The following is a 15,554-nucleotide window of genomic DNA, read 5'->3' on the forward strand; positions in this document are numbered from 1 at the left end:
TTAGCACTCAGATAATTGATGCAGCTATTGATGTATGTACCCAGAGCTATGTTATTCACTTTTCTTTCCCTCAATTCCATTTTTCCCCCCCAGTATTGAGTCAGGACTAAAGAGTCCATGTGCATGTGTGTGTAGGTAGTTCTTTTTAATAAACTCAGTGCTAGAGGTCACATTTATAGGCTCGGTTTATACAGTAATCTTTAAAAACAACCAACCCAAGCACTGGAAAACACATAGCAGGGGTTAGTCCTGTCTTGGCAGAGAAATAGGCTTGGGTTATTAATAGCTCTTATTTAAGTCTCATTTCCATGCTTTTATGACTACATTGGGTTTTCCCCTTACATGGGCACATGTCAGAGAAGTAATGGAGCAAGAGAAGAGACAAGCCCTTTTTCAGTTCACAGAACCCCAATTCTTTATTAATCACAGCTTGCTCACAATGACATACAGGAAAATAGCACTAATGAAGAGTAGGATATGCAGGCAGCAACCTCCTGGGGAGTAGGGACAACTTCAAAACTGCAGCTATTTTGGGGATGATGTGTTAGGTTTGGTGATACTGTACTTGGCACAAGCACCCTGTCTAGTCATTCCTCCTGCTTCAGCCCTCTTAGTCCTAGGTGTCGGTCACTAGGTAGGGTTTGCTAACACTGAAGAGTAAAGGTCATGATGAATGGAAGTCAGCAGTGTCAAAAAAAAAAAAAAAGGTAACAACTGGCTCATGGGTTCCAGGTGAAATATTCAGTAGCCTTTTGTACTATTAGGCATGTAATGTGGTAGCATCAGATAAGTATCATAGATCATGGCACCTACAGATAAAGCCACTTGATGCTATCTATTAGTTAGTTGCTCCATCAATAAATTTTCAAGTGGTGAATTAAGCTCACTTTACAATTAGCATTTGTATGGCTGTTGGCATCATCCAGAATTTGCCATAGCTTGATGGTTACAATGTGCCTCCTAAACTTGTCTAAAACTGATCCTACTTGCTTTCATTCTGTTGCACAGATGTTTTTGTTGCCTCTTACCTCAAAAAGCAGAAGCAACAAATACTCCACCTGATGATTTAACCTCAATTATACAGCACACTACAGAGTCCTGCAGCATAAATTGAAAAAACATTTTAAGAGCCTTTTGTCTTGGACAGCTGAATGTAAAGTCACAATACCTGTGATCTAGTCACTGTTTCAAGAAAGCTTATTGATGGCAAAGCAGTCTAGATTATTAGGCAATGACTGGTCTCTAGCACCATAGAACTACTACTGACCTCATGGTGGGTTGGAATGAAAAGTCGCAGGGAATGGAATTAGACATGAGGTGCTTCAAACGAACAGATCCAGCAAATTCAACCGAGTGGAAATAGACAACATCAGAAGCCTGTTACAGGACATGTAAGATTATGAAATAACTTGCATAATGCAATAATTGTATTTTTTAACAAAAATGTAAGTATTTACAAAATAAGATCCAAGTTTTTTAAACATCAAGCAAATCATTCTGCAAAGAGACCGCATCAATTTTGTTTTTATTTTTGTTTCTTTTTTTTTAAAGTTTTTATTGAGTTCTTGATTTTTATTTTTTTTTTAAACCATGTCATACATTTCCCATACTGATATCGCATGATCCATAATAATATAGGCAGGGGGAGTTTACTAATGGTGGGGGTGGGTCACATCCACCATTGCTGTTTTCAGCCAGACAGTTCCACCTGGAGCTCCTTGTTTCTACGGACCTCTGCGGCATGCCTCTCCTGGAAAACATCAAGAAGGGAAAAATCAAACCTTTTTTTCATTTTGCCTGCCCAGGGAGGCTCATGCTGACAACCCATTTAGGTCATGCATTTGATGCTTGCACAAAACTTGTTTCACAGCACAACCACCTTTGAAGGATTCAACTCAGGAGAGGTGTCATCCACCAGACCAGCCTGAGGCATGTTCAGTGCTTACTTTCTACTGCTGCTCTGGAGCTCAGTCTTTTTTATCTGACATGGCCTTATAATCGCCAGCATCTCACAGAGTTTTATTTCAAAAGACCTCATAGCAAGGTGCTGCTTGTAGCATAAAATGTGCCATGAGATCACATCTGCCCTTTGAATTCCTGGATATTAAAGTAAATATAGGGAAAGATGACTGGGGAAATAATTGCCTTCGTGTTGTATGCAGAAGAAGTGTTAGTTACTGTGTTATCTGTAGCATTTAGGAACCAGAAAAAAAGGTCCAAGAATTTCATTCCACCAAGATGGGTTAGTTTGAACGTCTCTAATATCCCCGTACTCTGAACGCTTAAGCTACGTACCCTCTCCATTCTTTCTTTGGCTATGATGAAGAAGGGACATGGTTCCCAAAAATCAATGCTAAGCTCTTCTGTCCACTTTCAGTGATATTGTCTTTTCTTTTACAACAGCAGCTGTAATTAGTTTAACCTTATTTGAGACACTGTATATTCAGATACTTCTGTGGAAATGGGCCTGTGGTCAGGAACAACAACTGTCAAATCTATTTAATGATGTTCTCCTTAGGATGTTTATAAAACTATTATTTTCAGCAGATTCCGGGGTTTTGGTTTACACTTCTTCCCTTTCAACTGTCAAACTATCAGACTTTTACCTCTTGTGTCTGATCCCCTTAAAAAGCTCCCAGAAAACTAGATGACAAGAACAAGTTGACAGCAGAAGCAAATCCTTAGTCCATCCTTAGCTGACTTCAGTTTAAGATGCTGCCTGGGTTTTTCCATGCATTAGAGGGTATTTTCTGATAAAAAATTCACGGAAGTCAACAGTTATCTTTTTATTATCTGAGTTGGACTGTGGACCACAGGCCAAAATAGCTTATTTCATCCACTGAACCTGTAAATCAGTTCTGAATGCTAGATTTCATAAGGGACTTGTTCCTTGGTGTTCCTATTAGCTGCAGCATAAAAAAGTTTTCTCTGATTGCAGGAACTTCTAGACACCAACACCTTGGGGCATCCACAGTTCTGTGCAACTTTGGAAGACTTGGACACAGATATCTCACTTCTCTTCTGGTATATTCAGGATTCACTCTTGTGTTGGCAAAAATGTATAGTCATACAATTTTTAACTACTGGTCAGTACAAATGTTGCCAAATGAGTTACTGTCATCTTTGTTCAGAAGCCTTCCTTGGATTTCATGCATATATGACATCATACTTTTGTGGAAATGGGGTTTAACAGTCTGTTAACATTAATCAAGGACACAGAGATGTTTCAGCTGTTCTTCCCATTTCCTTTTGGACCTCAAGGATGACTAATTGAATTTTTCCTTTGTTTTCATAAGCTCTGGGATAAGTGCCTAAAAACTAATCTAATGCAAAAATATAAAGTAATCTGAGTATAGTTCTTAAAGATCAAGAATTATCCTATTTGCATAGTTATTTGTAACAACATCCTTTGGGTTTTGTTGTTTCTTTACTACTCTCCAAGACTTTTGCCTCCACCAAAGATGTTGAGGTGCTTATAAAGATCTCCTTGAATATCTCTGAGAGCTATTGTCTTTCTGTTAGTCAATTTACTAACACATTAGAAAGTTTGTTATTGAGGGCAACAAGTGATCACTCATGCAGAACGAATTGTTTTTTCTTAACACTTCTAAACCTTCATTTGCATGTTCCCCTCTTTTGTGAAAGGGGTTTTTGAGAAGGGCACACTTGGTTGCATATGCGGTTTGTGAATTCCCTATTTCCTCTGACTGCAAAGAAGATCTCCAAAAAATATTCACTCTCTTTCTTTCAAGACTTGTGGAAGGACAGACACCTTTTGCCATATATGGAAGAATTTTCCCCCATATTTTTTCCTCTTTATCCTCTGAGAAACCAAGAACTACAGACATAGGATAATTGTTTGATTTGATCAATGACTTCTCCTAGAAAATGAAATGTAAACACAAGTGACCTTTCCTTTTTTCACAGCCCTTCTTAAAAGCTAGAAAATCAACCTTTCTCTGGAGACAGTACATCAAAGGGCCATGAAGATTAAGGTCATGAAGATCTCTCAGTTCTCTCCTATGAGGAAAGGCTGAGAGAGCTGGGACTGTTTAGCTTGGAGATGGCTCAGGGGGATCTCACAAATGTCTGTAAATACCTGAATGGAGGGTGCACAGAGCTAGGCACTTCTCAGTGGTGCCCAGTGACAGGACTAGAGACAATGGGCAAAAACTGAAACACAGGAGGTTCCCCCGGAACATCAGGGAACACTTTTTCATTGTGAGGGTTACCAAGCACTGGCACAGGTTGCCCAGAGAGGAGTTGGAGTCTTCATGCTTGAGGATATTAAAAAGCTACCCGGACATGGTCCCGGGCAACCAACCCTAGGGGCTCTGCTTGAGCCAGGGGGTTGGATCAGATGAGCTCCAGAGGTGCCTTCCAACCTCAACTATCCTGTGATTGTGTGAGTGGTGGCTTAGATAAGCATCAGGGGCTCTGACTTAAAATCGCTCAAGTGTGGCAACTGAGATAAGGACTACGCACAACATCTCTGCAAAATGTTGATTAGATTCTCCTCTGTAGTCTAAGAGGAAGAGTGATGGTGTGGTTACCTTCTCTTGGAGACGTTCAATAAGAGCAGCTAAATTAGCTTCACGGTTTTCTTTGATCTGTTCCATTTTCAGTATCAGCTTTTCCTCTGCCATTTTGCTGAAGTTATTGTTCTCCTCCAAAGCTTTTTGAAGCACTTCTCGCTCATGTTCTCTCTTCTCTGCCAGATGTTTCAGCACCTGGGCCTCCTGGGACTGAAAACAGAGAGACATGTGACTTAAATACTCATGTGGAGCAAAATAACACCTATAGGGCAACAGTTCACTGAGTTTGGAAACTGCATAAAGTTTGTTGCTTTTTTGTTACATGCACTGTTTGGAAAAATCAATTTTGTGAATAAATCAGATTAGTTTCAATAACAGGGGCTTGGAGGCACTGGCTAAATGTGGGGTACATGCCTGAGGAAGCAGCGGAGATGTGTCCAAAGCACTTCTGTTAACAAGAAACGCTGTCATGTCACGATGACCCATTACTGCCCTGGGTCATCTGGATTACTGCAGTGGTTGCTCAACCTCTGACAGCTGCAGACTTTTAACTATGAGCATTTTATTTGTAGAGATAGGGGACTTGGGGCTGAAGACACGTACAATGTTAAAAGGGAGATTGCTAATGCAGGAGAGGTGCAATTTTCACTTGAGTTGGACTATTCTTTAATGCACTTGAGTAGTTAATAAGTGACTTTGAAGTTTACTGTTATGAAAGACAGGCAGCATCAATTCAATGTCTTTTTCCCATTATATTTATGTTTGGCTAAGTCTCACTGCTTAGGAAGGAAAAAAGAATTTTATTCTGCAGAAAATAACATAAAAATATTTTCAGTTAAAAGTTCAAATTTTGCAAGGAAGATGAAAACTGCAAGTAGGAATTAAACAGATGCAGGCTATGCTCAATATTGTGTTCTTCTTTGCAAACTCACTGCTCAGAAGCATAAGCTTTGTTATTTATTTTAAATCAAATTGCTAACATGAAACCATTAATCTTAGGAGAGAAGCCAAAAAACTTGCAGCATTGGGCCCATTCTCCTGGCAAGTCTGATTGAAAAGACAGTTATTTGGAAATGATAAACCAACATTGTACACTTTTGGATAAAAAATAAATTAGAGGGAGCACAAGAAGTAAACAGAAAAGAGAGAATGAAATATGGCTCCGGGAGGCTAAGTGTATATTTCAGTGCAGATCTCAACACACTGTTGCCATTGTTATCTGTAAAAATGAATTAGTTTAAGGCCTAAATTAAGGGCTTTAACTGTTAATTACAATTAGCTGTAATGAATCCTATTAAATTCTGTCATGTGGCTTTAAATGGAGTGAAAAAGGCTGCAATTCTTTTATACAAAAAAGATCCAAGTAGGAGGAGAAAACAAATATTTTAATGAAGGTAAGATACACATAAAGTCAAATGCACTGATGAGGAAAATTAAGGGGATTCTGGAAAAGGCTGCAAAGACCAGACAGAACATCTTGCAGCAAGACATTGGAGTAAAACTGGCTTTGAAAGGCTGTAATGGCTTGCCTGAGATCATAGAAGAGAGCCACTTCCATCCATCCTGGACACTTAATGTATCTGCTTTCACCTCTGGCCTGGCTGCAGTTACAGGCTCATTTCTCAGATTGTGATCTCTGGAGCACTTGCTGATGGGAATGGTCTCCTGAAATGGCTGGTTCCTCACAAAGGCTCTTCCCCCCCATTATAGCATATGATGAACAGAGAGTAATACAGCAAACATTTTCCATCTCTTTGAATCTTGTGTCAGATAAAATATGTTACAAATGGGAAAAAAAAACCTCCAGACAGATGCAGCAAAAACAGGGAGTTTCAATGGTGGAATATGGAAGGAGGATAAGCCAAAGGCAAAAGGGCAGAAAGAGCTAGGCAAAGAAGGAATTTTCTAGAGTAACTGAAAAATCATAAAAGTCTGATAAGTTTAACAAAAAGAATGTAATAATCATATAATAAAATAAGTTATTTTGAAGCAGACTATTTGATTCCAAATACTTAGAATTTAACAGTTCTTAACTGTAGGCTATTTCAAAATGTAAATAAAGTTATTTTGAAAGATTTGATGCACCGTAAAACTGAAATAATTAGACATCTTCACCTTGTTCTACCATTTTTGGATCAACTTGAGTGGCTCAGTTTGACCAGTGCTCGTGAAGTTATTCTGTATTTTCTGTTTAATTTACTACTCAATGGCAACCTTTCATTTACTTTTGGAAAAGTTATTGTCATTAAATTTTGCTTGCTTACATGAATTTTGTGAACCCTTTGCTTAAGTCATCTAAAAGCAATGGATATAATCTAAGAATCTATTTCCCTTCCTGTTGGGAGTTTGAAAAGACACAATGAGCCTAACTGTAACATCCTTTCCCATGAAACATCTAAGAAGTGACTTGTTAATTTGAAAGGGTAATGTTTCTCTGTGTTTAAATATGTATATATAACGTGTTATAAAATCAGACCTTTTCAGATTTAGAAAGCAGACATTTTAACGGACATATCCATACGCTAATAAAAAGTAAGATTTGGGCTATGCATATAAGCAGCATTTTCTAAAAGAGCATTGGCTTTCTACAGGAGGTAGTAAAATGCCTTTGAGACTTAGAGGCATTTGCCCATTTTTCAGGATTTGTTTTCTTCCATTCAAATCCTTTGCCTTCTGGAACTACTTGTTATCCTAAATACAGATGGACAGTGAAAAATTAGAGTTTCATATAAAGTACACACATTTCTGGAGGCTATGCTGGTAGACAATACATTCAAAAATAATTTGTCCACTAAGGCATGATAATGAAGAAGATCCTTATACTGTAATTCAGTATTTACAGGATGCAGACTGTGTTGGCACCAGTAAGAGACTGTGTGATAGCCAAACCAGGCCTCAGGAACTAATTGCAACCCTAATGCGATTTTCCTTTACAGTATGCCTTAAACAGCATATTGTGAGGTATTTTGAGTGAGGAAAATCACCAATACCCAGGACTGGTTCAAAATATAGGAACTCCCCTCCCTGCCACAAAGCACCCATGGGGTAGAGTATGATTTAGACTGATGTCCCTCCTCTAATGGCATTGTACCCCAGCTGTTAGTCTGCCTATTTCCCTAGTGTTCAGACCATTCTGAAATCCCCTTATGACAATTCTGGAAGGCAGCTGGTATGTTTTTGTACTGGATTGTCAAATAATCTTCTGTTTCTAACACATTTGGCAGAAGAACTTGGCCACCCTGTCTGTTCAAAGTCTACTACACATCCAGAAACGGGTAAATGAATGACCATGGATACCCAGGGGAGCTGGGATTAATAGTCTCCCTTTGTTTTTGTCTTGGCTTTTAACTGCTGTGTTTTGGTCTCACACAGTTCTGCAGTGATGCAGGATTCCAACATACTTATGAAGTTTTTATTTCAAGTTTATTTTCAACATTGTATTGTTTGAAGTGCTGGAAAGGGTATTTTCAAATCCCTGATAGTCTGTGTTCTAACATACTTGTAAATGGGTTACGATAAGCACTTCTGGTACAGCTGCTGTGAGAAAAAGAGTAAAAAAGACTGGAAAAGGGGTGAAAGATAGAGAAGACTAATAAGAAGAGAAAAGTATGAAATAGTGGAGAAAGACAAAAGCAATACTCAAGGGGTAATATTCAGAAGACTTCTTAAATATTACAAAGCATAATCAATGAAGCTCAAGCTGCAGAATCTGATGTTAGATCATAGAATCAAAGATTATAGAATGTCTTGATTTGGAAGGGACCTTAAAGATCATCTAGTTCCAACCCCCCTGCTATGGGCAGGAACACCTTCCACTAAACCAGGTTGCTCAAAGCCCCATCCAATCTGATCTTGGACACTTCCAGGGATGGGACATCCACAGCATCTTTGAGCAATCTGTGTCAGTGCCTCACCACCCACACAGCAAAGAATTTTTTCCAACATCTAATCTAAATCTCCCTCTTTTTGTTTAAAACCATTGCTCCTTGACTTATCACTATCTGTCCTTGTAAAAAGTCACTTTCCCTTTTTCATAAGCCTTCTCTAGGTACTGAAAGGCTGCAAAGTAATGTGGAAGAATAAAAATGTTTATTTGTTAATGTTTAAATGTGGAGGAATAAAAATATTGGGAAACATTCCTGGTACGGATACCTTTGCTCCTAGAAACATACTGCTGTGCTGAAAGGATAGTTAATGCAAGGAAATTTCTATGATGTTCATGTCATATTTTTAAAGGATCATGTGCATCCTCAGTTTTTAGAGATGAGTAGTTCCAAAGGAAATCCAAATCTCTTACCTAGCTGGCCAGAGACATATGCAGACAACTAAACGCTCTCTTCATGAGCAAAATTATTTATGGAAACCAGCTTTGGAGATACATACAGTTTTTAATTATCACTCACAGGAAGAAAATTCTCCTTATCCGAGTAACAGGTGGTTTCTCGGATTTATCTTTTTCTCACATTTATCTTTGTTTGACAGATACGTCCAAATATTGAAGTCATTTATATAGAGATAAAAGTAATCCTTTATTACTTTTAAGCAAGAAATGGGCTTAGACAACTGCTTTTAAATTGGGAATTTCAGCTTGAATGCATTCACCTTAGTCACTAGCATCCTTATACTAGGATGTATGAGGCACATTACCAGTCATGAGAGTTCCCCTTTCACAGCACATTCATTCACTGGACTGAGTTTTTTTACAATTCAGTTATTCAAAAGAAGCTCCAATAACCTCGACATTCCTCAGTGTATTGTGTACTTAAGAGATACTATTAATACAGCAGAATGTGAAGACAAGAGTAAACACTCCTACTGCAATCTAAATGCCAGGGTGAAGCTTAGGTATGGTGACTTGAAGTACTGATGTTTTCATGGGAAGGAACTGAGGCAGGGATTTTTCCATGAAAAAGCATGGAAATGGACTCTAAAATTAGACTTCACTCAGAAATACCCATATGGCAGGAGACATCTGAGCTGTAATCATAGGTGAAGTTCTGCTGCTGGCGAAACTAGGTGGTGCAAAATTTTGCTTATATTTAGGTGCGGATCTTTTTATTTTTTTCATCCAGTCTGCCAAGGGACCTATGGATCAAAGTTACTAAGGATGTGGAGTGAAAAAAAAAAAGGAGCCCATCCATGATGTGATTCAAGAAAACTCACCTTTGCTTCCTCAACTGGCACATAATTGCTGCTCTCCATGTTGTGACCCATGGGTGTGAACAAGGCACGTTGGAGGGATGAAAGAAGTACCACCTGTGCCCTCTGCCTGATGCTCCCCTAACTACTCATGAGGCATTTTGTGATCTGCTGCAGTTTGAGGCCTGGCATTTTAAAGTTAATGAAGATCAATGTCAGATTGTCTTATGATTGTTCATTAGCAGCAGAGCCGATGGCAGACTGCAGGGAGAAGCTTTGCTGGCATTGGGACGTATGCTCATGACTCCTGTGTGCTTTGAGACAGACCTTGGTGACTAACGCAAAATCTTCTCCTAGTTGGTAGCAAATATCTTCCTATGGGCATGTATTCCATAGACTTTTGCTTTTTTGACAACAAACTGCAAACTGGCTTGCAGTTTTGGCTATCTTTTGTAAACATTATGAGTGAAGCACTGTATATGGAAACACTATTGCGTAATGTGGCAGAAATATCTGGTTCTGGTGCTGATTACACTTATTGGGACCTTTACATGAAAAACCACTTCATGCTGAGCAGCAACAAAAAGGGAAATCAATAGGTAGGCAAGATAGGGGACAAGTGTCTTGGGCAGTGCCTATCCTCCCTGCCAGCCTGCTTGCCTACAAATTTGATGGGAAATCGAAGAGAGGAGCAGGAATGAGACAGAAGAAGAAAGCTCCACTTTTGCCAAGGAAGGTGTGAATCCTTTCTCTGCCTCTTCTCTTACCTGGAGTGGCAGTTTTGTAGGTCCCATGCAATATCCAGGAGGGAACACTTGTCCCCCAACTCTGCTGCCTTCCCTGCCCTGGCAAAGCCTTTTCACCCATTAGCCTGATGTACAGTGTGTAAAGCATGGATAGCTTTTTCTATGCCAAAGGAGATACGGATTAAGAGTATCAAGAGACACCTCCGGCTGCGGGGCTGGCTCAAAGGGGCAGTGGGCTGGGTGCTGAAGCCTGACGCAGAGTTTGGTCATGATGCTGGCAGAGATGCCCTGGACTGGCTCCTGCTGTGGGGAGATTATATTGTGCCATTTCATAGTGATGGTATTAAAAACTCATGTAGCTATAAGTCTATATCCAACAGCATGAAAGTTAAAAATTATGACTGTTCTCCTGCATTCGTTGTAGTGCTAAGTTCTAGGGATGAGCTTGATTCAATTTCATCCCAATACAAAGCCATTAAAAGGATTTAATTACATACAATTTCTCTCCCATAATCCAAAGTCTAGTAGAAATGCACATTTCTACTAGAAAAAATATATTTCTACCAAGAAAAACTTCTGCATACAATGTCAAAGTGCTTTGATTTCTTAAGTGAGAAGGATGAAAAAATCCTTCTGCTTATCCACCCAGGTGGGAAAATATAGCACACCTATGCTGAAAAAGTACACACTGTAGAGAGGATTCTATAAATGGAAAGGACAAATCTGTAACTAGCCCAAATGAGTCTTGCTGTGTGGTGCAAAATGAAAAAATGCCTCAGGTGAAACCCTGATTTTGGTCTGAGAGTATGAGGTCATGGCTGTCAACAGAGGTAGAGAAAAAGCGAGAGAAAAGGAAAGCAGAGTCTTGTAAAATCTTGCAAGGAAATAAACAAGAATGATAAATAGGAAACAGCATAAGCAGGAGACTGCTGAAGTGTATGTATTGCTGTAGATGTTCTCATGAGTTTGAAAATTTATTAATGAACACTGCCTAATTAACAGAGCAGAATCTAATTCCTAAACAGTGTGAAATTCATTAGCATTTTTTCAAAAAAGGCAATTCTCATCCATTAGTTATACTTGATTTTAATTAGAACTGTGCTGGAAGGACATGATCTAGAACGGTCATGCCTGACAGCTCTTGTACACAGATTGAAAAGTATGATAACAACTGCTATGGTGGCTGTCAGAAAAAGTCTGCCTGGTTTGTCTAGCAGCCAAAAGTAGAAGATGCTTAGAACTCTAGATGAAGCTAGGCAAATCTGCCTGGTTCCTTCCTTGAGATATATATATACATATATATTTCTAGCTTTCAGCAGTCAGCACATTACACACATTCTGAGTCAGAAGTTGCATTCATGTAATAATTTCCTGCAATGTAGTGGTCTATCGATTTTGAACTAAATAATATTTTAATAATCTCTAAACAGTCTGTGATAACAAATATACCTTGAATAAAGAGTACATAAAAAGGTGATTCCTTTTGGAAATTGCTGTCTGATTATTTCCTTGAGTGTTTTGTCTCCTTTGGATTGTGTGAAACAGAATATAATTGTTCTTATTCATCTTCTCATTACCATTCATGACTTTGTAGACTTCTATCTTATCTTTTACCTGTTGTCTCTTTCCAAGCTGAAAAGTGGACTACTTAATTTATCTTCTTATGGAAGATTTTCTGTTCCTCTAATTGCTTTTTTATCCTTGTCTGCACTATACTCCTTTTGAGGCCAAAAATGAAGCTAGTAGTTGAGATGTGAGAGCACCAGGGATTTAAACAGTGATGTAAAGAAGCTTTTTGCTCTGTTCTTTGTTCCTTTCCCAGCAATTTCTGTTGCAAATGCTAATGTGAAGGATCTTGTCTATTAAAATAACTCAGTTATATGTTCATTCAAAATGAATGTAGTACTAAGGGGAAGAAATGGCAGGTGTCTGTATTGCTATCACTGATTACCAGTCTATTGCATAATGAGTTTTTCTTTAGGAAGAAATGAACAGTAATGAAATCAATGGAATGAAAGCTCTGGAACATTCAATTTATATTTATCACCAAGTATATGCATAATATCAGGCTTTTTAATTGCTGCCATTTAATTCTGTGTCCATATCTTTACTTGAGCATTTGTATTCAGCACAGAGGAACTTTGCACATGGAGTTTTTGGGGCATATAATCACTTGGATGTGTGAGGGCTCATACTTTGCAGCAGGTGCTAGTGCAAATGCATATCCTTTTATACACAGTCATGTCCTTTTACTGAATTGAATGCTTTGGCAGAAGTATTTCTTTGAAAGAAGCAATAGTGCTAATGAGCGTGCACTAGAACCACAGAATCTTTGCTAGCAAGCCGGCAGAAATGGCAAAAGTGGCAACACTGCAGTGCTCATCTAAATGAATTGTTCAAATTAGCAAGGTCCAGAATAGTCAGGTTTCACTGCAAATCAAAGCTGAGGGCCAGGTTTTAAGGACCTGTCAATAATCCAGACCTACTGACTCCAGTAAACACACATCAAACCCTACACCAGTGTAGTTTCTTGGCAACAACCCTGATCTGATCTGACAGGAGTGAAAGGAGAGTGGAGCTGCTTTTCTTGGATCTGATCCATGTGCTATCCGTAGTATAGCTGCTGTCCCTGGACTTCTGTACACATTTTTGTCCATATTGGGAAAAGTTCTCTAAAAATCAATTTTAGTAACAAATCATATTTTTTAAAAGATAAATGAAAGGCTTGAAGACATATAGGCTTGTTTCATTTTCAGATACCTTCTACCAGGGACTCTGTGGGCAGGTGGAAGAGATTTCCAACTCCTATTTAACTAGTGCAAGCTGATTTGCCACAAAATTACACTGATCTTCTGGCTGAAGGGCAGAGAAAGTCCTTCTATGGCTCCTGAGGCTTCTGTGCCTCTCCTTTTGTGCGACAGCAAAAGGAAACATGAACTAACCAGGACAATATATTACTGACCTTGAATTTTCTGTGGTCATTGCAGCCAGTTTTGATTTTCCTGAAATGGTGCAACACAGCACAAATGCTGGGACCACATAGGACTTTGATAATTTCCAGCCTGGCAATTCAGGCTGGCTATGGTGAGTGTCTCATTGGCTTTGTCTGTCATCCTCTGACTTAGCTGATCTGGAATTTGTTTTTTCCTCTTTGGAAAAAGAAAAACCAACCTGATCTAGCTCTGACTTAGAGCAAATGAAGACCTCTTCAACATATCAGTCATGATGAAAGCCAAATAAAGAGTTAGTTGGGACTTCCTGCTGCATTTGTGCCAACTTTGTGAAGAAGGAATAGCAACTCTTCCAAACACTTTTGTGACAAACTTACTGATTATGAAACAGGACTTTACCATTATGGGTAAGGTCATAAAGAAGGGAAGACTTAGTCTGTGGAAAACCCTACAAGGCCAACTTCCAGCACTACTGAGACTGCTAGAAACGCCTCTTAATAGCTGTACTATACTAGTGCCTTCATTGAATGATCCAGAATATGCTTTATTCAGGGCTGATGTTCCTCCACACTGCATAAATAAGACATTTAAGCTGCCTCAGGCAGGCCTTGTGAGAAATTCTCATGTGTACTACAAGGAGTCAAGGTCTGGTAGCTGAGACAGCAGTTGACTGAATTATACATCCATCTCTTAAACTCAGACACCAGAAGAATTGTACTGGTTTTCAGCAACTATTATAGATGTCCTGAATGAACCACTTAACTTATATTCACACAATAAGCATGTGTATTTGAGCCCACCTGGGCTCCTGCCTGAAGTTATCCGTAACACGTGATGCATACTTCCTCAGCATCAAAATCAGTGAGGCTTGTTTGCAAGCTGCTGAAAGAAAACACACTCATGCGTTTCTTTAAACGTGTTAATAACTTTTGTCCATGCAGGCCATTGTGAGTCAGTGATGTCAGTGGAAAACATACCAATGGACAGGAAACTTGGCTACTATCCTGTACACTGTCACATCTAATTATTGGCTTGCTTTTTTTTTTTTTTAAGGAAAGATACCTTTCTCCTCTCCTCTGCAGCCTCCAGCTTTTTCTGGATCTCCTCAAGAGAGAGTTCTTTCTTCTTTGGAGAAGCTAAAGTTCGTGGTGCTTCTGAGACTGGAGATGGCGGCTTTAGGATCAGTTCAAAGGCCTGGCCTGAGGCACGTTTGTTGATTTGTTTCACTTCCATGTCTGCACAATAAAGTGTGAAATGGTAAGTCCTTCAATAGGCCAGCAGTATCGAGGGGATATCAGAAGCACAGACAAAAGACTTAGCATCTTTGCCTTGGGCATTTTAAATGCAGTGCCATATTATGGGCTGACAACTGTTCTCAGGAGTACATTACATTTTATGTGTAATAGCTTAATTATACCTTAATGTCATAAAGATAAAAATTTACAGCAATTTTGGAAGCTTATTGGGGTTCTGTGTCATTTCACGCCCCTAGCGAGCAGTGCCCAAGCTGATTAATTTTTTAAGGCATGCTTTCATCTTTTCTTCATTTCTTTGGGAATTATGTCAGCTATGAAGAGCCGTAATTCTCAAATGGGGAGTAGGGAAAGCACAGCTCAGTATGAGAGGGATAGCTTTAAAAGTTTAGTTAGCTGCTATTAGGAACAACATCCAGCATCATCTACAATCAGTAGAAAGTAATAGTCCAAACTAGTAAATAAATGGTTAAATCAACAAAACATTCACCAACTAACACTGTGGACTGTGAGGTGAACTGAGTCATTTCCCAGCACTAGCACATTATCTGACCCGCAGGATGATTTCCAGAAAATGTCACTCACCATCATATTTATAGATGTTCATGTTGCGAGGTTCCGGGTAAAAACAGGAGCAGATCAGAGAGAGCATGGACAGCTCCTTCATCTTTTCCTTGTAAGCTGAAAAGAGAAATCTTGTTAGCATGCTTCACTTCTCCAGCTCCTCCTTAGTGAATTTCTAGCTGAGGCGACTGGCTGGGGACCAGCAAACATGCTCTATCACCCACCTGGCAGATTTCTCTAGAATATTTACTTTCAACTATTTCTTCTCGACATTGGACCTTTGTCAAATCACGCATCTGATGCTCAGCACTGCAGGGACAGCATAGCACCTCCTACATGACCTCAGCCTTGGGTGTAATGCAGACA

At 39.2% G+C, this 15,554-nt stretch overlaps 1 protein-coding gene across 1 annotated transcript in view; it reads right to left on the bottom strand.

Annotated features, from left to right (window-relative positions):
* Positions 1–389: 389 nt before the first annotated feature.
* The window catches only part of STMN2 (stathmin 2), a 37,486-nt gene continuing 22,321 nt past the window's right edge, over positions 390–15,554 (bottom strand). Inside the window, exons 2-5 of the mRNA XM_064650220.1 lie at positions 15,210–15,305; positions 14,434–14,606; positions 4,554–4,745; positions 390–1,750 (exon numbers count right to left, since the gene is read on the bottom strand). Of these exons, the coding sequence (XP_064506290.1) occupies positions 1,691–1,750; positions 4,554–4,745; positions 14,434–14,606; positions 15,210–15,305 (521 nt within the window). The 3' untranslated portion in view covers positions 390–1,690. The remainder of the gene's footprint in view (positions 1,751–4,553; positions 4,746–14,433; positions 14,607–15,209; positions 15,306–15,554) is intronic.

Source organism: Pseudopipra pipra, chromosome 1, assembly GCF_036250125.1.
Source record: "Pseudopipra pipra isolate bDixPip1 chromosome 1, bDixPip1.hap1, whole genome shotgun sequence".
Lineage (NCBI taxonomy): Eukaryota > Metazoa > Chordata > Aves > Passeriformes > Pipridae > Pseudopipra > Pseudopipra pipra.